The sequence below is a fragment of the Passer domesticus genome, chromosome 12 (genome assembly GCF_036417665.1).
Source record: "Passer domesticus isolate bPasDom1 chromosome 12, bPasDom1.hap1, whole genome shotgun sequence".
NCBI classification, from domain to species: domain Eukaryota; kingdom Metazoa; phylum Chordata; class Aves; order Passeriformes; family Passeridae; genus Passer; species Passer domesticus.
In genome coordinates, this window is record NC_087485.1 from 57,678 (window position 1) to 80,753 (window position 23,076).

Below are 23,076 nucleotides of genomic sequence, written 5' to 3' on the forward strand. Positions count from 1 at the left end.
TCACTTTTTAAATTACCTTTTATTACTGGAAAATGTTCTGTTGCTTTTATTCTGAAACCTTACCATTTTTCTGCAGTTTCCAAGTAATATTTTTCTTAGCTGTTAACAGAGGAGTAAGAACCACTTACAAATGCTGAAGTTAGTTACATGCCAGCAAACAGATGTATCTAAAAGCAAGGGAAGATGTTATGATTGAAGTAACTTTTGGATTACCCTTCACAAGCCCCTAAAACCCCCACATAACTGCTCTCTTTAACATCTCTGTATTTGTTACTTTACATTTAGGAGCCCAGACACATAAGCAGTTCCAAAGAACGTAAAGATAAATATTCTACAGCAGTAATTTCAGTTGTCATCTGCAGGGACACATTAAATGGCAATAAAACATCAAGAGGTTTCCTTTTGAAATGCAGCGGTGAAATGCATCCCTTTAGACAGAACACTCCTGTAAAATTATATAAAGCATTTGACCCCATATGATCTTCATTTTCTGTTAACCCTTCAATTGATGCACTGAACAAAAAACAAAGACAGCAACACCTCTGTGTCACTTATCTTTAAGCTAAATTGAAATGTCATCTCCAATATAACTAAACCAGTACTGGATGAATTTAGTTTTCAGTCAATATTTAATATATTATTACAGACCATTATTACATTATAGACATTATTATAGACCAAATTTAGACAATTTAGATGGTCTTTCCTCAAAAAATATCTTGCTTCTACATGTATATACATTAATTGTATATATTATGTACCTATTGTTGCTGCAGCCCTCTTATGACATTATCAGATAGTCAGAGAAAACTCCAACATTCTGCCCTCAGCAGCATAACTCTAGCTCTTCTTTTCCTCTAGTGCTTAATGGATTTATTGCAGAGCCTAGTGAAAGGCTGCATCTTGTTTTGGGCTTATAGTTTGTTTTTCTACAATTACAGTAACTTAAATAGTCTTCAGTTTACTCGTAATGTACTGAGATCAGTAAGCCTTCTGGCCTGTGTTAAGGTGAGCAATGGAAGCACACTGTGAAGATCAAAACCTTGCTTTTCCAAAGGCAGTGGGATGCTAGCATCTGGTATTGTGGAACTGCAGCTTCAAGGTCAAACATGATTACTGCTACCCTTGTACAAAACCACTTGTTTCTATGCTCTGGTTTTGATTTTCTTAAAGATAAGCAGGCAGTCTTGTCCTGCCTTCTTACTAGATTGAAAACAGAATGACACCTCTAATAGTGATGCTACTGTTAGTGTTATTAACACTATCTAATAGTGTTAATAGGGATGTTAAAGACATCCCACTCAATGATTACTTTCTTTGTCCTGGCAATTGGGTGCCATTGGACCCCAAACAAGTTTGGGACTGGTAAGGACCTACCTGGGTAATATAGATGTGCTCATTTTACATATATGGTGGGAATCTTGGTGCCTCCTGTGCTCTGCCACTCCCATTGCCAATTGTTTACTTATCCTCATTAACCATGCACTGTGGGCACCTCATTCCTGCCGCTTCCCTCCCTGCAAACTCTGCTCTCCTGTGGCAGAGTCTCTGCATTCTGCTGTCCTCCTCATGCCTTGCCTATCTTTGTTTTTCAGGGTGTCAGCTATCCCAGTGCAAAGGAGTGATATAGGCTTGGAACATGTTACCTGTTCCTTTCCAGGAGCAATTCTTCCAAAGACCTGCTGACAATGATCCAAGTTTAGTTTGTTACCAATTACAAAAGCAGAGACTGTTCTTTCCTATCTCTGCATTTCTCCCTTCTGATTTTTAGAGCAGTTTCATGGCACTGCCAACAGCATTTCCTGACATTTTTGAATGAAACAGGTGCAGCATTTAAATATCGATTTTCTATCACAGAAAGGCCATCCAGTTGAGGATGAGATCCCACAGGCTTAGCCCCTCAGCCTTTTAAATGCTGTTCTGGTTTCAGCTCCTTCCTTCTCTTTGCATATTCACTGACTTGCTCTAGGCTTCAATATGTCCTCAACTCCATCCAAGAAGTGAGGTTAGCATCAGTGTTCAGCACCTCAAAAATTACTTTTAAACCTGACAGGTAACAGAACAGCAACAGTCTACAGTTCACAAGCATTTTAGAAAGCCACAAAAAAATCTTACCAGGAACAATCCTAACAGCCAGGCTCAAATTTTAGAAAAGAGTTAAAAGACTCGAAACCATATAACTTCTTATCTGAAAACTGATGCATGACTACAGAACTAGTCTTACATAACCCATTTTAATATTGCAGCTGGATAGGAAATGGGAACATTCCAGTCTGGTCAGCAGGTTCACTGCAGACATTGTTGATTAACTATGGGAAACTAGGTACGTTAATAGTTTCTGCAAGATTTCAGTGAAGAACAAAGGTAAATTTCAGGAACCTGGAAATCTACTGATAGCTCTTTAGGTACACTATAGAACTCTGCCCTTGGAATGCTACTTGCTCAGTAACAGGAACAGCTACCATCTGTCTTCAGCAGTTCACCCTGTAACCCATGTGCAATGGCATCTGGCCATTTTTTATCCTCTGATGACTACTGCAAGTCCCTAATCTCCATAATCCCTTGCCCTCTACAAACACATAAAATTACTTCCCCCTCACCAGTACAACTGGTATTTCTGCATGTTAGTGCTGGATTTGAGAGAATGGGCACATGCTCACAGAATTCAAGTTGTTACTTCTTCAACAAGAGAACTATTCTTACTTGACAAGTCAACCTAAGTGTGAAGTAAAAAGAATTTGCTGCGATCACTTCTCATACTGTAATGTTATGTGTACTGTTTGGTCCCGTATGTCGCTGAGTAGGTTGAAAACAAAGGCTGTTTGGAGAACTCCTGTGCCCATTTTCCAAATCCAAAACTAAGGACACCAAAGGAAAAAAAAGTTCAAATCACTAAGGAATTTTTAAGTTCCAAATTATCCACTTCTTTCATCCTGACATTGCCAATATTTGGTTTACATGAGAAAAATACAAAAGGGGAACATGCTCAGTAGCAGTTACACAGTCCTGAAATTGCTCACAAAAGGCAATAACTGGGACAGAAGGTTTAAGGAGGATTACACACTGCTTCCCCCACAACTGCTCACCGTGTTGACTGTCTTGTCATGCAGATGTTAGTTGGCAATAATAGAGAATAGAAGGGACATGCCAGAGACTATTTGCAATACTCCCCAAAGCATCTCCACTTCTGCCAGGCTATTAATGAACACAAGGAACAGTGACATAAATGGCTGAGGCATTTCTGCTTTTAATTGACCATTTCCCACAAGGGGCATGGAGATGGACAGTGCTTGAAACACTGAAAAGTAGGTAAATGTTTGCCTGTAGTTACACAGGATTGGCCAATTTGAACTAAGTCATTCAGGAGTTTTCTTTCCTGCCTACAGAAGCAAAGGAGTTGAAATGTTATCTGGCAAAGTCCTGAAATTGAGATGCACAGAATATCATAAGTAGTATTGTTTGAAACAGACTCCTCCACAGTGCTTTTGCTTCTGCTTATGGCAATATCTGTGACCATGTTTAGTAAATAGCAGCATATATGAAGGATTCATATATGAAAAAAGAGACACTTTAACAGAACTAGTTTTTCCAGTTAGAAGCAATGGGGCTGAGGGACATACAAAATTCTTCCAGGCACCAGACAAGAAGAGCTCAGAGTTATGAAAGTATTACTTATTATACATGAGGGTTGTCCCAGAAAAACAACCACAACATTATAAGAAGTGGAAGAAAAGTGGCACTAAAATTTTCCATAGTAATGCTTGAGTTTCAGTTGACATTACTTTCACTGTAGTATGGCTGGTAGATCATACTGTCAGATACTCGGATAGCACATCACTGCTTCCTTTATTTTGGAGGCATATTGTTTTAAGCAGCTCAGAATTTTAAGTCAGCAGTGATCCTTTTCTATATTTCAATACAATGGGGGCTTCAACTCAGTAAAAATAAAAGTATTCTCTAAATTACTTTCCTTTGCACTCTTGTCTATTTATAGCACAAACTAGAGGGAGTCTTTTTCTGGCCCTTGAACTGCAGAGCTATCTGCCGGGGACCAGAGTTTATTCCTGGATTCACACAGTAACATGGAGTCTCATGTGAAGTGCAGGTATTCCTTGGCATTTTTGACCCAACCCAGCAGAGCTTGGCTATGCAGCACTCTCCAGGCTTCTTGATAATTTAATGCAGCTTCCTTGTAGTCCCAGTAGGTTTTTAGTGTCTTCATCCTGACAGAAAATACACAAAAATGAAAACAACTCTATGATCCTATTGAATATGAGATCATAAAATGAAAAAAAGAAATCAAACAACTAAGGACATGACAATCTCCAATGAACTCTTCCATGCTACTTAGTGAAATTCTCTTCTAGGGAAACTTGGAGACACCCAGGCTTTACAGCTAGACATCATCATCAATCTTACAAAAGGAAACAAAACAACTCTTCTAGCACTAGAAATGTCTGTGTTTGACTGTGTGACCATAGGCTACAGAAAACTTCCATGACAGCAAAAACCACTGAAGCAAAGCTGAAAAGGCAGCTAGGGTGCTTTGAATTGGATTTGAATTATCCATAGTGAACTAGAAAACTGGCTGGAAGGGAAAAGGACAGAATGAACTGGACAGTTTTTCTTTTCCAACAAAAAACTAACAGGGAAGAGTGAGATAGAAAATACTGTCTTTTCTTTCCCCAAAGCAAAACAGACATGTCAGTTTTGGTGTTACTCCTCCTCCTCAAGTAGAAACTATGCCACACAATCTCAGCAGAACAATTGGTCACTACCGAGTACATTACATCAATGATTTTCAAAACAGGGAAATTCAGGTCTAGAGTATCGGAACACAAGTGCCTGTAAGACAATTTCATCAAGATTTTTTTTCCTTTCCTTGCATTTCGTTCCCAACCTCTTTCAACTTCCTTTGCCAAAACATCTGTCAGCCACATGTGATAGGTAATGCTTATACATTAAACCCAATATGAAGAGAAGATCATAGGCAACATTACCTTCACCAAGAAAGAGAAAGAGCCAAATTACTACAGGAACCCTAATCTGTGAGGTCTGAGAACTACTGCACTAACTTCTAAAACAACGTTTCAAGCTCAAAGGCAATTATGATCACCTCCAAAAAAATCCCACAGCTCTCCCATAACAGCAGACTATCAGAAGCTGCATTTGAGGCACTCAGCATTCTTCCATGAATTTATTTGTAAAACATCATGACATGCAAAGCAAGCCTTATTATCTATCCTTCAAACCTTGTGTTCAAAAAGGTGCAAAAGTGGAGAACCTGTCTATGCCATTGCTGAACACAGGAGATATATTCTCTCTTAAAAAACCTGCCCTGCGCTATTATCACAGCCAATTCCTTTTGCTTTCTCCACCTCTTTCACATTACTCATACTCTGTGAAACTAACCTGGGAGCTGCTCTCAAAAGTCCCACGTAAGGGCCCCCCTAGAACTCTCCCCCACCTGGCCAGTAGAATGGTCATGGAACCCCATTATCTGTACTGGATCTGGAACTGGAATCCTCCATACTGTGAACTGAGCCGGAAGGAAGAATAATAGTACAATCTTAATTGTGATGGCTTCTGAATACAATTTAAGAGAAAAAAGGATTAGTTATTCATTTAATAAGCCCAGGAAGAAAGTCAGGGCAGGTTTATTTTACGAAGTCTCCCTTAGATTCCAACAAAGGGCAGTACAGCCAGCCACACCTTATACAAACAGCAGTGCCTGCAGACTCGCTATGGTGGATGCCACTGTATGACAAGAGAAGGTCTTCACTTCCCCAGGTGGTGACTAAGGATGTTTTTTCCTAGCAGGGAAAAAAACCCCTAGTAATGCAAAAAATCTCCTTTGCCACATTACCATCAAGTGATCTGCAAACAATACCGCAGAGGACTGTATGTAACAATTCAGATTAGCAATAGCACAACACTGTCCAATAGTGCGTCACCATTCCCTTGGCAGTGAGCAGGGAAAACATGAAAAGAAAGAAAAAAAAAAAAAGATGGATTTATGCACCCGTAGTTTCAAAATGATAACATGTGAGAGGGAATCAACAGAAGAAAATTAGGTATGATAGGTGACAATAACAGGTAATAAATAAACAACATTAGTCTACCCAGAGAGAGGACAGAATTTAAGTAAGGCACAGAAGACGGATCATAAGAATCATTGCAAAGGAAGAACTAGAAGGTGGGACAGCATTATACAGTACTATCTGGTTCTTAGTGAAGCAGCTCATACCAGCCAAACACCACCTCCTTCTCAGTCTCATCTGAAAGCAAATAAACTCAATCCTGAAAAACCCAAATTGATGAATGTCATGCTTAACATCTTAGATAAGCTATATTACTATAAATACATAAATTTGACTTTTAGAAGAGTCAGCAAAGGTCTGGCCCCAGTAGGCTGTCTACCTGTTCCAATTTAACAGCGCCCACACAGATCCTCTGTGTGAAGAATTAATTAGAAAGTCACAAAAAGCAGGAGTAGCAGATTTAGATACAAAGCCAAAAAAAACCAAACAAACAAAAAAAAAAAAAAAAAAGAAAGAAAAAAATCCCCCACCAACCCCCCCCAAAAAAAACCAAAAACAAACCAACAAAAAAACACTAAAAAAAACCCAAATAAACAAAAAAAGAAAACCACAAAAACCACCCCAAACAAAAAAAAAAAAAGAAAAACCTAAACCAAAATAACATCAGTATAGAATCAGTTCCATGTAAAGCTTTACATTCCTGGTTCCCAAGTCTGACAGTGGACAACAGTAAATGCAGTAAATGAAGGCGGTGTTACATGAAGAACAACCCTTGTCCTAATATACCCTACAACTACAAAACAAGCTGGTCAGCAAATTTGAAAGTATTACAGAATAAGCATTCTTTGGTGGATGGAAAAGATGGGAAGCAAGAGAAGTGGACTAGAAGAGTCAGTGAAGGAACTTAGGGTCAAAGTGGAAAAATGAAACTGCATGATAGCACAGCTTCAGAGCCACCCATTTGTGGGAAGAGATAACAAGATACACTTGAATGTGAAGAAAATACAGAAGTGGTAACAGTTAAATACACAGAAGTTTAAAGAAACAAGAGAGTGTAGGATTTTTATCTGAAGTTGACTCAAACTCAGACTCCAAGGGGGAAAGAAAAATCAAAACATCAGAATACCATGTAGGAAAAAAAGAGAAGATGAAGGAAACAGCAACACGAAGACACTTTTTAATTGTGCTTTTTAAGTGAAGAGGAGGAAAAACAAAAGACTTCAAAGGCAATCAGCTGCAGAAGCTAACTGGTGAGCTAGCACCTCCTCTGTATAAATAGAGGAGGTGCAGTGAAAAAACGACATCACATCTGTGAATCAGCTGGACTTTGTCAGGAGAAGCCCAGACAGACAAACAGTAGAGGACAAAAAAGTCAAAGGAAACAACATGGCCAGTGGTCTAGAAAAGCCCTGAGGTGAAGTGACTTTATGTAAGCAGCGTGTGATCAGCATAATGAGTCACCTACCCAACAATGCACAAGGTCAAAGTCCGTTTTGAGGAAATTATGACAGCTAAACAAGAGAGGACAAACTCCCACCCAAAAGAGGCTAAAAATTATATATTTCAAACTGATTTAAGTATCTCCACTCACAGAATCAGTTGAAAGCATCTCAGCAATAGCACAGTCCATATGGACATTGAAACTTTGAAGCAGTTCCGAGACACTTCCATAGACACAGAAGGTAACTGCAATCTTTAATTCAACAAAACTCAAAAGCAAGCAAGGCCGATTAATTAAAGCTCCAGGGTGCACTTCGGCTAAGTTTGTTGCATCTACTGTCTTAGGCCATTTCAGCCCTTCATGGTACTATCTCCCCTACTTACAGTCACATATGCCTCCCGTTTCCTTAGCATGGGTTTTATCTGCTTCAGATTTCCATTAAGTTCATTAGTCCAAGAGAAAACACAGAAGACAAGGAAATTGTTTTCAGCCACATTACCTAGCTGAACTGGCTCATCATGAGATTGGAGAAGTGCCACTGACACAAGGGAGAAAACAGGAATGAACAGCCAGTAGCAGCAGTGAACCACATCAGCAGCAGCTACAAGCAGTTAAACTGGCTCAAGATTTGGAATAACTGCATCCTAAAACTGCTGAAATTGTATCTGGAAGTAAGTCTAAAATAAAATAAACTTTCCATGGCAATGGATTTGGAACCCTCTACATCTCCCAGAGTCTAAGTTTCTGTACGTGTGAAACTATGCTTTACTTTATAGTATACCACCAAATACACAATGCACCTAATGCTATGCCATACTGAATGATTACTGGAAGTAATTAACTCCAGTCTGATAAACTAAATTTGTTTTTAATAATATAAAGGAAAATTCCAATTATGGCTTCCTTCAGACAAAAGCTGCTTTATTTTCTACCCAGAAGGTCTCTGTTTGTGCAACACATGAATTGCATAGAAAGAGCCCTATCTATCCTTATCAACCATATGACAGAAAAATGCAGAAAGAGCACTATCTCACTTTACTAGCTCTTACTCCACCATATGAAGATGAAAACTGATTTTAACCTAAACTTAAAAAAAAAGGGTTTTTTTACTTAAACTCTTCCTTCTTATGAAACAAAGAAGTGGAATTTTATAGAATTCCAACACCAACTAGATATTAATATCTCCATGGCAATTTTGGGATGCAGGATTTGAATACCACCAAGGGTAAAGAGCTGCAAACAACTGATCTAATAGCTCATGTTTTCAAAAAAGATTCCACTTCCTCATCTTGTGTCTTTCCATATTTTTCAAGTATAAACTTTAACAATGGACTTATCTAAAATGAGTTTCATGAGCAGATACTGTATCATTACAGTATTCTTCAGTTTCATTAAGATAAAATTCATTCTTCTAAAGGCAATTATAATGTCTTTACCGTAGAGTGTCTGGTAGATCCTCTCGTGAAATACTTGTCACCAGCTTTTGGAATTCATGGAAGAGTTCCACTTTACAGATTTTGGATCTGATATAAAAAAAAATTAAAAATTAGGAATTCTGATGGAAAAAAATCATAAATTCACTCCACCTTACAGCAGCACATCCCAGCTAAACATTTTTGATAGAAAGCATTATGTTCACTTCTCAAAGAATGTAATAACTTCTCTTATAATTTAACTTTTCCTACCCCATCCAAGCTGCCTGCATACCTTTTCCCTTAGTTTTAAATGCTATATTGACAAAAAGCTGCATTGCCCTGTTCTCCCAGCCAGCACTCACCAGTTTTCAGAACAAACATTTTAATATCACTGTTATCTGCATGGAACTGCACTGTCATCAGTTCACAGCTGCAGTAAGGTTTAGCCAGAAGGACCAGTCCCAGAACAGATCAAACAAGCACACCACTCCAAAAGCTTTTTCAAACTGTTAAATTTTGTATTATTCAAAACAAATAAAAGAAGGAGCAGAAATATCTGGAACAATGCTGATGTTTTCACAATGGTGACGAGGACACATTCAGCAACCGCTGCAGGGCAGTTAAATACAAAGAGGCTCACCAAAAAATAAAGTGAGACAAAGTTCTAAAGCTCTTTAGAAGATACTATATACATCCACCAGCTTTGAGCCCTTCTACTTCCCCAAAGAGAGGGCAACCAGAATCACTGTTTATAAAGTGTAGTTTTGTTTTCAATGGCCCAGCTGTTTCCTCTATTTATCTTTGCATATTTGTCTTAGCAATGACTGAGTCAGTTCTCCAACAAATGCAAGCTGATTCTCCAGAAGCACTGAAAACAAAATCAATTTAAAAAAAAATCTTCCTATGTTGCTAGCATGTATTTTAAGAACATCCAAAATGGCATAGATTCAAAGAATCTCCGCAAGGATCATCAAGCGCAACTCCTGGCTCAGGAAAACCCCAATAATCCCAGCATATGTCTCTGAGAGCATTGTCCAAATGCTCCTTGAACTTGGACCACTGTGACCACTGCCTGTTCCAGCACCCGACCACCCTCTGGGTGAAGAATCTTATCCTAATATTCAGCCTAAACCTCCCCTGACAGAGCTCCAGCCATTCCTCGGGCCCTGTCACTGGCCACGAGAGAGCAGAGAACAGTGCCTGCACCTCTGTGTCACCCCACAAGGCAGTTGTAGCCTCATGTGAGGCCTCCCCTCAGTTTGCCCTTCTTCAGGCTGAACAAACCAAGTGACCTCAGCTGCTCTTTGTAGGGCTTCCCCTCCAGACCCTTCATCATCCTGACGGACTCCCTTTGGACGCTTAGAGCTTTATCTTCTTATATTCCTGTGCCCAAAGCTGCTCCCAGGAGGTAAGGCCGCACCAGAGCAGCACAGAGCGGGACACTTCCCTCCTTCACCTAGCCACTAGTGCTGGGCCTGATGCCCCCCAGGATGAGAGTGACTCTCCTGGTTGCCAGGGCACTGCTGACTCATATCCAACTTGCCATTAACCAGGACCCCTAGGTACTTTTCCATGGCCCTGCATTCCAGCCTCTGATTCCCCAGTCTGTCCATAAATGCATGTCACCCTGTGCCATGTGCAGAAACTGGCATTTGTCTTTGTTAAACTTCATATGGTTGGTGACTGCCCAACCCTGTTATTTGTCAAGGTTTTTCTGCAGGGTCTGTCTTCTTTCAAGGGAGTCAACAGCTTCTCCCAATTTAGTGTCACTGGCAAACTTAGTGTACCTTTGAGGTCTGCATTCAAGTAATTTATTAGGATGCTGAAAAGCACTGGCCCTAAAACAGAGCCCTGCTGAACCCCACTGGTGATGATGGCATGCAAAGATGCTCTAAAATTTAATAATCAATTGAATCTGTCAAAGTTTCATCTTGTAGTTTTTGGTGATTTAGTTAATTAAGCATTAAAAAAGCACATACCAGACATTTACCTACAAATTCCTTTTAGTCAGTCAGTCTTACCGCCCTTGGTATTTAATGTTATCTAATCACCCCGAGATTCCTTGAGAGGAAAAAGAATGCTGAAATACAAGTCTTGTTTATTATTAAGCACCATCAGTCCCAATAACGCTGTAAATTCCTTATTTTCATTACAGAAGTTCCTTTTGTGACTGTTTACCTCCAAAATGTAAATAGTTTACCTGTTCACCGATGTTGTTTTTAATTCTGATTTCCTAAGGAAATGAGATGCTTGTAATCACACAGTCTCATAAGCTCTAATAACTTCTCAAAGTTTTAGTGAACTTCAAGCACATATTGAGAAGAGGTTCTTTCAACAGTAACTGAGTTCTTACACTTCTGTGCTAACTGCCAGACAGGAGATGGCTCTCAAGTTTTAGAGCTGATGCACAAATGCTATGTTAGAAATTTAATCCTACTGAGAAAAAGGGGTTAACTGGTTTGTTTGATCTTTCACATGTCTTCTGGAATAGTTACATATCGCATATTGAAAATAAATATTCTACAGTGCACACAGAGCCTGTCTTAAAAGATGCACTAAGTAACCTCGGTCACCTATGTTAGCAATACCCCAGACACCAATATTGGTCACAAACCACAAAGTTCCTGGTCCTCTTCTTTCCACTGAAAATTTGGAAATACTAGGATATACCAGGATAAACTTCAGTCAAATCAGGCCTAACTTCAAGCAGCTCACAATGTGCAACTTGCAGGCAAATGAATAAATTCTCCACAGGAACTGTCTAAGCTGTATTTACTATGCTATTCACCCCTTGTCAGGATTGTCACCATCCTTCCAAAAAGTCTGGGAAACATGAACAATATGACCACTGATAATTTGGTAGTATAATCAGCCAACAGCTAAAACACGAACACCAATTCTTAAGTTGAATTTCCACAGAACAATGACAATTTTGGCCACCTCACCTAAAATAAAGATAATAAAGATGGAGAAATTTGTCTGCAATTGCTTATAAGTAATTCCTCTCAACCTCAAGAAAAACAAGTAACTATTTCTTTAAACTATGATTATTGACAGAGGATTTCTTAAAGAGTCGAGCAACAAGTTGGCTGAACCAAGTGCCAAGATGGAAAGGTGACATGTTCATGTTAGGAGTGTGCTGCCATCATTTCAACACATTTTCAAACTTTAAGGCAGCAAGTCATGTTTCAAAGCTACACTTTTAATGATCATACATCTTTAAAAGGAGGGACATTAAATGGAGGACAGCTGGCTTGACTATTCATGTAAAAGAAATCTCTAGAAAGAGAACATGCAATGCACACATTTCCTTCACAGTCAAAACCAGAAAACAAAAATTATGTTTCCTTCAACATCCTTTTACAAGTAAACATCCTTTTAATAAAAACTGATCGCAGTTCTTCACCACCATTACCTACAACGTTCTCAAAAGGTATAAAAAATAGCATGAATTTGTTAATTCTCATGTAACTTCCATTATTCCAACTGCTCTTTCTCCCGTGCACAGTGACTCTTCCTTTTCCCCAGCTCTCTACCTTCCCCCTTCTTCACCACTCTCTACATTTCCTCCTGCTCTGATAACATCACATGAGCTGACAAAGGCATGTAAGCTAACAAATAAAACATGTCTAGCTATTACAACACTCTCACACCTGCTCTGATGGCTCCCAATCGCCTTCTTTGTTGTTCCCTGTCGGAAGCCATCTGAGGTGACATCCAGAGGTTGTTCAGGGACTGCACTCCAACTGATAGCTGTAGAAGACATTGTTATGAACAAGGGAGATGCTCTTGTCACAAAAGCAGAACCTAATAGTTCCTTTCATTCTATTTGTTCACATGTTGGTTCCCAAAATAATTCAAATTAGAAAGAGGACCATGGTTTTCCAATGCCAGAATTCCAGTATGTAAAAGAATGTTTACTTTAAAAAAATAACAACACACACAGAGCTTTCATCTTCAATCATTTAACAATCCATGCCTCTAAATATCTGGCCTTCAGCTTCGTAATTCTCCATTTCTTAGGGGGATTCTACTTTCCTTTGTGCATCCTGTCCAGACAACGCATGAAGAAATTTCCAAGTTAGATGGCTTATTTTCACATCAGGCTGTGAAATACTGCCCTTAACTACTTGCACCAGTCACTCTATGTTTTCTTTCTTAATTTATGGCCTGCTATTATTTTATTGTGTACTCTAAGTAGTTTCATGTTTGATAACTGAAATACACCAAATATTTGTAGACTTTACTTGAAAAACATTATTAGGTAGTAGTCAAATAAAAATAATTTGTTGAAAGAGATAACAAGTGCCAACAGCCTTAAACTCTACCCCAAGTGTGAGAACTTTGTAATCTTCTCAGATTGTAAACTTCTTCATGCTGAAACTCGGCATAAAATACCTTACAATTTCTAAGTAATGAGGAAAGCATCAGCAGCATGTCAACAGAAACTGACATGTCCCATATGTCCCTCCACCGCATAACAGCACATTCTTCAACATCTACCACCATGAGACAGATTCCGTTTCCTAAATTCTCCCTCTTCTCTGTGTTCCTAACAGGCAAAATAGTTGCACACACATTCACTCCTAAGACCATCTTGTCACTCAAGATGCTCAAAGACTGCTTATGTTACTCACCCTTGTATTACAATTCAGCTGTACGCTGCCAATTGTACTTACACAGTGATTCAAGTACATGCTGTATCACTCTACTAAATTACAGTCCTGTGTAACATGAAATAACATTAGATACATATGACTGGTATTAAATCCTCCACATGTGAAATATCTAAAAATCGCCTGGTTAGAGGATATCAGTTTCTGACAAGCAGATACAAAGAAGTTACTTAAAAATTAAAATATTTTCCATTCTTTCACTTTTTCATCATTATCTCAAACTTCAAAACACTGAACAAAAAAGATACTTTCTTAAAATAACAGCTGAAATGTTCCTATCAAGCATCTTTCAATGCTCTGTGTAACAGCCCTAAATTTAGAGTTTATACTGATTTTTACTACTTCAAGGAAAGAAACCACCTGGCATAAAAAGAGTGTGCTAAGGCATGATTCATCTTTATTTAACAGAATGACCTGAGAAGTGTACAGCAAGAAAGACATACACTGAATTTAATCACAGCTGCTTTCAGGCCTTTTCTGGTAATTCAACTGGCACTATTCTTCCATGATGAAATTTGTTTCCTATCTCACAAAATTAAAGCATTTTCTTTCCTGGAACTTGTAAGTAACTCCAATTTAATGAATGTGAAGTCCATTAAGGAAGCTTTTGTCTCCATTCTATTTCATCGTTAGCTCTATTGTAATAGAAAACTTCCAGTTCTGATTCAGACAGAAAAGTCTGAGCAGAAGCCAGGCATGTCCAAGTTAAAGAAACTACTTAGCCATGCACATAGAGTAGCAGCTCCTATTTTTTTTTTCCCCAAATGAGACCACACTGCAAAATCACATTGAGACTTACGCATTCATTCATCACCACGGCAAAAAATGCCATGCCTAAAATATCTATCAATACAACTTTTACACTACACTACACTCTGTATTCTTTCTTCATTCACAGATTTTTGGAGAAATTACAAACATAACTCATCATGGCAAGTCTTTTGTTCATTACCACAGAGAATGCAAAACTAACTGAAACAAGAAGTCTTTTGTTTTCTTCTTGTACTCACCTTTTTGTTTCCCCCTGGTTATTTTTTGTCTGTACTCTTAATTACATCAACCAAGTGTTTATCCAGCCTGAAAACTTCCTACTGGAAACTAGAGGCTGAGACAAATATTATTAACAATTAAGTCATGACCTAAAAATAATTTCTTGCTTTTTGTACTTTGCCACTAGCATACTGGCAAGGAATGATGTTCCATTCCAAACAACCAAACCCACCTCATTTCTATTTGGATTTTTGCACACAGTTACGCAACTAGCCCAAATTAACTCACCTGCACTACAAGGAACAAGTTTTGTTTTACTGTTACTTTGAAGTTCCTGAATTGCTTGTCGGCTATGTTCAAATTGAAGATCTGATTGCAGCAGCTTAACCTCTTGAGTAAGAAAACCATCTGGTAAAGATGAGATGTGCTGACATCTACAGTAAACACAGAAAAATGCAAGTGATTTTCAGTATGCTCTTCCCAAACAAGACCATTTTGCACCATTTCCCTTCATTATCTAAATTAAAACTGAATTGAACATGAGTTATATAGGTGAGACAAGGAGGTCTGGAGGCATTTTTCCCTTCAGAAAAAATATTTATTAAATAAAACCCCAAAGCCACATTAGTTTATTAGGACCCTGTCCATCCTAAAAAAATATATAAATTTTCTTTAAAAAGGTCGAGTTAAAAGCTATTATAATCAATTAATTATGCAGGACAAATACTGCAATATACTACTGCAATCACAAAGAAAAATAAAAATCATAAGGTATTTACATAGTCAACTGCATTACATCAGGAATTGTTTTATGAGGTTAAAGGTTTATAATCAAACACAAAGTATACCTACAGTTCCATGTATAATGTTATCTTTGTTACCTTAAATTATGGTTGCATACTGAACAACATTACGCTCATATACGGAAAAAACAGCATGTGTTTAATCACTACAATATTTACACAGAGCAGGAATTAAGACTGAGATTCATACTGTCAGATTCAATAGACTGAAAAAGTGCCTGACTGCACTAGGACTAACAAGGCTAGGCAAATTCTTGTTATGTGTCACAGAATGAGGAAAGGACTATCCAGAAAGCTCCACCGGGTATGTCACTAGAGTTTTTCCATTAACAGACTTATGACCACTTTTACAATCATTCTGGAAGGATGGAGAAAGAGACAGAGAAAATGAGTTACTAAACAAAGTCAAACCTTTCATAGGAACTGGTCTAGTAAGTACCACTTAAAAAGAATGGTTCAGCTCCCTGTTTTTTTTCTTGCTCTCCTTTCCCTTCGCTCTGCCCAAATGCACTTACCATTCTCTACTGCTCTACTCTACTGATTTAGCCTCCCAAGTAAGAAAAATATTCACTTCCTATCCTTGCTGCTGGGATAGTTTTCATCACCTGAAGAATCCGAGTATAAAGAAGGCCAGTGTACAACAGATAACCTTCCTCATTTTGTGGCAGTGCAGTTCATCTCTCACACAGATCTCCCTGAGGTGACAGGTTATGTTATGAGAGCTCCACTACTCACAGCAAGGAAAAAAAATCAGCTCTTGGATGTAACTGAGATTAAAGAAGCAGACAAATTTTTACCACCATGAAAACGCATATAAGCTTTGCCTCTCCAGTGTAACACAACTGTCTTCTTCCAGCTGAGCAGTACAATCTGTCACATACTATGTGTCCTGAACCACTGTAGTAAATCAGAGAACAGCTGACGCGGGAGGGAAACTCCTTGTAGGTCATCTAATCACCCCTCCTCCCGACAGGCAACCTGCAGCAACGGGCAACCTGCTCAGGACAGTGTCCAGATCACTTTTGAGTAACTCAAAGATGGGAGACTCTACAACCTCTCAGGGCAACCTCTGCCAGTGCTCCATCATCACCACAGTAAACAAGTACTTCCTGATGTTCATGGGGAACCTCCCATGCTTCAGTTTGTGCCCACTGCCTCTTGTCCTATCACCAACACCACTGCAAACAGCCTGGCTCCATTTTCCTAGACACATTATCAAAAGCTTACTAAAGTACATACTATTCGTATGACACGCATTGTCTTCCAAAGCTCCCTGTCTCCATACACACCACCTGAGGAGAGCACTTACCTTTCAATAACTGCTCTCTGCATAGCTTCTTGGCTATATGGACACTTCCCCACTACAATTGCTGACAGATACACTGGATACTGCAGAAAATGCATCAGAAGAGCTCCTTGACACCCTAACACATTCCAGCGAGCCAGTTTATCACTGCAGGACATCGAGCATGTTCTGTCTCCTCGACCTGGCTTCACTCGTAATAATCCCACAGAGTGGTACCCCAGCCCAGGTATTCGGGCATCATCCAGCTCTCCAGGTACACATTTTGCTCCAGTTCTGTGAACATCTACTACCTTTGATCTCACTAAGCCAGTCTCCTTATTAGCTGTTTGCCTCTCTGCTGAACATTCACAGCTCTTCTGATTTGTGTTGTCTTCTCGTTTCACAGATTCATGCTGAACAGCCAGGTCTTCAGTGATTACGGAAAAACAACCACCATCATTAGTTTTCATTCTCTTCATTATATAATTCCTTGCCATCTTCTCTGTTTTTCTTTTATCTTCTGGACGTAAGTGTTTATGGTTACTCCTACATTCTGCTGATTGTCCAGCTTCATGACCTTCAGTCACTGGCTTAGAAAGCTGGTTCTCTGGTTCACTGATTGGAAAAATAGAAGCATCTCCACCTGGAACAAAAGAAATAACATAAAATTGGCCAAAAACCCATCTTGTGCCTGGAACACATCATACCAGTAATATTACAACTACTAGTAGCTTTCACAGATCTGTACTCAGGAAAACCTGAGAACACATTTTTGAAACAACATTGTCCTGTGCCATACTGAATCAAATCTCACTGAAATTTGAGCAAAAATATGCTTAATTTCAAGTTCTGCATTCTATGTAAGAGATAATCGGGAAAGCAAAATTTACAGCCTATAAAGTAAAAGGTAACAAAGGCATTTGACAGACTACAAGAAGTGCTGAAGACTCACAGGAAAACCAGCCTGATCTAACCAAACAATATGAACCTCAAAAGATTAATGAAAGAATAATCTGTCCAGTTTGGGTGAAAACTTCAATCTCTATCACTGAAACAAGCTCAGAACCAAAATTCTGAAACCCGGTTCAAAGCAAAGCAAACCTGACAGGCCTGTTGATTTGTGTGAGAAATTTCTCACAATATGAGAAAAAGAAGGCAATGAAATTATTCTCACTAATAAATCTGGAGATGTAATTTCTATTCTCAAATGCACTAATGAAGAAAAATAATACTGGAATATTGCATATTTCAGCAATGCACTCAAAATCATGAAAATGTATGAGCAACTAACTCACTCTGAAATACTGATGAGGCATATTTTGAGAGCTCTTAAAACTTCTTTGCTCTGTAACAGACACAGACTAGCAGTTAAAGAACACACCAATGAGAGAGCATGGTAACATCAAGATGCCTGATATGGTGGTAGACCATGAGGCCACATTCCTTCATTCTGTCAATACATCTCCACCTTTGCGGTGTTGATTTTTTTAAACACACAAAGAATGTTTTCCAATGACAGAAGTTTCTTTACATTCCCAAAGAAGTTTTGTGTTGGTGAGCTAGTAATGTTTCATGAATGGGGCTTTTTTTCCCATTTTTCAGGAGCATGGTTTTGGTTTGTTGGGGGGGGTTTTGTATGAGTCAGTGTTAGCTCTGCTCCCTCGTTTCTCTTTTTGCTTGCTTTTGGGTTTTTTGTTCGCTTGCTGGTTTGGGGGTTTTTTGGTGTTCGTTTGGGTTTCTTTTTCTTTGTTTGCTTCATGGGGTTGGGGATGGTTGTTGGCTAGGTGTGAAGTATCTTTCATTTGGCTGTTTTTAGGAATGGTGGTAAATGTCAGTATTTTTTATTAAAATTTTAATCCAAGAAGATAATGTTTGAAGCAAAGCAATTAGGCAATATGGCAGGACCTCTGACAAGTATGTTATTTTCTGGGAAAAAAAATAATAGCTACTGTTTAAAGTCAAACGTTCCACTATATAACGAACAGTACACCAGACTTACTGAGTTCTCCTGAATCACATTCAGTGAGATAAAATGCCAAATCTATCTGTGGAGTCAAATACATCTTTGGGCGCGTATCGGTAAACATGAATTACTGCCTCACTCTCAATCCAGACCAAAGAGAGACAAAAGAAAGACATGGGGCAGAAAAGATTCTACAAGTGGAAGCAATGTACTTGGTTCACTACAGCATACTCACATGGGGTATGACTGGAGAAGAAAATAAATATGACATTTGGTTTGAGTTTCCATGTCCCATTTTCAGTTCCTGGACTAAAGATACATTGCTGATGGGAAGTTGCAAGCCATAACTGATGGAGAAGATACCTGTTAGGCAGAAAGTTTTCATGAAAGATTGACTTCCTTTTTGACGCCTGAGAAAAAAACAAAACTTATATGCCCTCTAGTGTCTGTTCCTTCCTGATGGGAGTCTATCAGGAGCCAATCAGTTATGCTTCTACAGAGAGATGGCATCCAGCATAATAAATGTAATCACATCATTGGAACTTGAATAATAGACCTCAAAGAGCTGGGTTCAGTGGAGTTAATGTTAACCATCTTGAAGTGTATAGATAAGGTCCTTTCCTCCCACTGTGTGTGTTTTCATCAACTCTGCAACTCATCTTATTCTATGAGACTCAGTTTAGCGACATCAAATTGCAAGAAATGCACTAATTTCTGCAGAATTACTGTTCCCCTGGCTCAGTTCCCTGAACCAGTTTATCCCATGTAAATCAGAGGACTGGCATGTGGAAAAGAGCAAAAATTCTATCCTTGACTAATAGTCATCAGATCTGCATTTATGTCACATTAAATCAGATCCTAATTCTTTATACAGAGGCCCCAGAAGAACAAGAAGCAAGCTTTTGTGAAAAGACCTTAACACTACCTAAAAGCATAAAAATTAGTCTAAAATCCTGCTGACAACAGGAAAAAGAGTGTTGCCCACACAGAAGTGGCAATCTTTCACTACATTCTCATATGTGAAGCTACAAAATTTGGCTACTTCAGCAACACGTCAAAATTATTTGTATCACAACAACCTCAGGTGGCACTGAGTAACAGCACTGTTACAGTATTGAGTAAAACCTCATTCACGCCTCACCTCTGGAAGCTCCTCTTGGCCACAATTTCAGCATGGCTGTCATTCAGAATGTCTCCTAAACCAAAACCCAAATGCAAATACTAAGTCATTACTAAAAAAAACAAAACAAATGGAATTCAACATAGGCCAGTTCTCCATATTTATTACTATCTGAAGGTTTCTCTTTGGTTTTAGAGTATTGCAAGATATTTAAACTTCCAATCACAACAAAAGGAGCTAAACAGCCTACACACATGAAGAATAAAAGTACTCAGTCTGCAGCACACCAGAGACTTCTGAATACCAAATTTTAACTCTTCTGGTACTGGAAATGTTTTGAGTTGAATAAACACTACCATCCTTCAAAATCTTCATGACTTTTGTTTTCAAGGGTAAATCCTGATATTCTCAAAACACATTCCACCAGAAAATTTCAAGTGTTTGTTAAGCTTTTGGTTGAAGATTCTTTTTGAACTATGTCCTACAATTTAAACTATTTTGCCTGCAAATAATTCTGATGCTCACTAAGTATGCACATCTCATCTTCAGCCTTCCTGAACAGTATCTACCTGTTATGTTATGTAAAGGAACAGGAGCTGTAGACCATCTTTTATTTCAGAGGTAAAAGGCCAAGTGACAGAAATCCTCCTTAATAGTTTTAAAAATTTAGAAGTGATATAACAGATAACCATTAACATGACCTACCACCAAATTAAAAATGTTATCATAAAACAAAAATATCTTCTAAATTTGAGATCACTGAAGACAAACAAGTGTTAGTTTTTCCTAGTCAGTTTTCTTCTTAGACCATTAATATCTAGATTGTAAATGATACAACAGTTTGATCATAATTTTCCTAAATCAGTCAGAAAATGTCTACATCAAAACTCTTCTGAGATAGCCAAATCATAAGAAACATCCTAAAAAAGCTAAGATACAAAATCTAGTTTCTTCTCTTTTGGTCCACTAATTAATTTCAATATGAAGGATACTATACAGAACATGAAGTAGCCTAAACCAGATACAGGCAAAACCATTTCTCATATGTCAATCTAGTCCTCCTCTGAAGTCTAAAGAGGGTAGAAAGCCCTGTACCTACACATGCACAAACACTTTGCCCACTTAGCCACTTTTCAGCATTCATCATTACTACAGCTTCTTCCCTGTCCTAGCAGACAGATACATCATAAGTTAAAAAATGGACACAGCATAGAAAGTCTCCTACAATACATAGTAAGAAAAGGTAGTTGCAAGAAGTCGCGCATCTATCCCTTACATTTATTGTACAACACTTAAAACTATCTAGCAGTAATATGCAGTAAGAAAGAAAAATCCTATTAGTACCTTCCTGCTGGTTAGTACCAGCAGTGGTAACGTCTTGCATCAGACCCCAACAAAACTAGACTGCAACAGGTAACCAAAGCACAATTTGCTTATGTTTTGTTTTGCTTTTCGTTATAAAGTCTCTGAGTATGTAGACTCAGGGCCTAAACTACACATTTCCAAATATAAAAAGTACATTTACCTTTGAGGCAGCAAGTGCAGCAAACTTTCATGGCAGCCGTTGTGGCTGCCTAAGCTCCTCTCTCATTAATGAAGGAAGGTCTGCCCTACACTTCTGGCTTCAATCCAGAACAAGTCTGAGCAGTATGCCTTGGACATTTTCATTAATTCTATGACACCAGCAAGAAAGAAGGTAGCATGGGTACTCTATTCTTAAATTTTGTACCATACTTACCAGTTTTTCGCATTTTGTTTTGGCCAATACATTTTGTTCCAGTTCCCATAGCAACAACTTCCTTAGTTACTGAAAAAGAAACAACATCGAGTGAAAAGACTATCACCTCTAACTATTGGCAGAAGCATTGCTCTCATACAGTCATTCTCGTAAGACAACACACAGAATACTGAGTAGAAGGGAATTTACAGAGAGGCAGATCTTGCAACCTTACAGAAAGGAAACAGATCAAGAACTGAATAAAGCAGGCAGAAGCACTAATGCTAGAAAAAGTCTATGACCACATAGGAGGAATGCTAACACAAGCTTGATATGCTCGACAGCAGACACTGCCATAGTATTCCTCAGGCACATAAAAAATAATAAATATGGGATACAATCTGCCTAACAACACTGAAGTGCCACTAAGTGAAAAGAAGATGATAACAAACTAACACAAACACAGGATGTAGTAACCTGTTATAGGAGAGCAAACCTTTCTCGGATTCTATCAAATTAAACGTGTTTTTTCAAGAGTTTGTATTAGGAATTCAGGTCCTGCCTAGACTTTCATCACATACTGAACAGCCAAATGAAGTCTTTCATTGTCTTATTTACAGTCTGGGAAGAGCAGCATTTCACTAAAACCTCCTCTTTTCAGACAGAAGTTGTGAATCACAACAATCACAAAGAGTAAAGAATTTGGGTGAAGACCGATGAAGTAGGAAAGGATGTATGTTTTTGTAAAGGCATCTTAAAAAAAAAAAAGAAATATAAAGAAAGCATCAAGAACCTTCTCTGCCCCTCCCTTCTGTCCCACCCCTACCCCCAGAACTCATTCTTACCCTGCAAGTTTTCTGGACTATCAAGAGCCCCTCTTTGGGCTGCAGATTCCACTTTGACAACAGCTGCCAGTGAAGTCCATTCCCTGTTTGGATCTGGTTTCCCCTGCTTAGGAAGTTTGGTCCTGTAATGCACGTAACACAACCCAGCGATTTCATCAGCTGACCACATGGCTCTTGATTCGAGTGCAGGTTCTACACAGAATTGGATTCCATCACAACACTTGAATAACAACCCCCATCTCTTTAAAATGCTACCATCTTGCTCTGCACAATTTCCTGCACCACATTTCAACAACGAAGACCTACCTGCATCATCCCTTTCAGGACTACTTACAGGAAGTAAATTATTCCAAATCGCAAGAAATAAAAAGCAACGCTAGAACCTTTAAGCGCAGCAGCAGGTGGGCTTGCTGGGTTCCCCAAGGTCTCACTATGCAGCAATCAAGCGCATGCATCACGCCGCCACTCTGGTGAGGTCTCTGCAGCACACCTGAGGCGCCCGGCACCACCAGCCTCCTTTCGAGGCCTCCCCCTTGCCGAGAAAGCCGAGGCAGCCTACGCTCCGAGGGCGCTGCCTCCGCGCTCGGGCGCACCTCCCGCCACTCCGGCTGCAAGCCCTGCATGCCTCTCCCTACCCTGCGGGACACCGGCGCCGCTGCTCCTCGCCAGGACGGGCGGCGACAACCGAACCCCCGGGGCCCCGCCGCTCGCAGAGCACCCCACGGCCTGCGCACGCGCAGCCGCTGCTCGCGCGCGGCAGCCGCCGCTCCCGGCGGCTCT

General features: G+C 39.2%; 1 protein-coding gene across 8 annotated transcripts; it reads right to left on the minus strand.

The window, feature by feature from the left end:
• On the minus strand, positions 1-23,076 carry ADAT1 (adenosine deaminase tRNA specific 1). Of its 8 annotated transcripts, none has more exons than XM_064386211.1 (10): positions 22,932-23,076; positions 22,297-22,488; positions 21,473-21,541; positions 19,756-19,810; positions 18,850-18,977; positions 16,676-17,294; positions 14,852-14,997; positions 12,551-12,650; positions 8,919-9,005; positions 1-4,223 (listed from the first exon to the last, which is right to left on the minus strand). In XM_064386211.1, exons 2-10 carry the CDS (start codon positions 22,463-22,465, stop codon positions 4,091-4,093), a joined length of 1,506 nt encoding a protein of 501 aa, XP_064242281.1. In that variant the 5' UTR covers positions 22,466-22,488; positions 22,932-23,076; the 3' UTR covers positions 1-4,090. The 8 variants fall into 8 exon arrangements, 7 of the variants coding, with proteins under 7 accessions (XP_064242281.1, XP_064242277.1, XP_064242275.1 ...); XM_064386207.1 differs by having other exon boundaries at positions 22,297-22,418; positions 22,932-23,058; XM_064386205.1 differs by lacking the exon at positions 22,932-23,076 and adding an exon at positions 22,603-22,743.

What these genes read in the sequence shown, in the direction of transcription:
- ADAT1 (XM_064386211.1), bottom strand. Translation starts at nt 22,465, where the DNA reads ATGTGGTCAGCTGATGAAATCGCTGGGTTGTGTTACGTGCATTACAGG. An exon ending in TAGTCCAGAAAACTTGCAGG is followed by an intron (nt 21,542 to 22,296) that starts GTAAGAATGAGT and finishes TTTCTTTTTCAG; the next exon opens with TAACTAAGGAAGTTGTTGCT. An exon ending in ACTTGTTCCTTGTAGTGCAG is followed by an intron (nt 12,651 to 14,851) that starts GTGAGTTAATTT and finishes TGTCTTCTACAG; the next exon opens with CTATCAGTTGGAGTGCAGTC.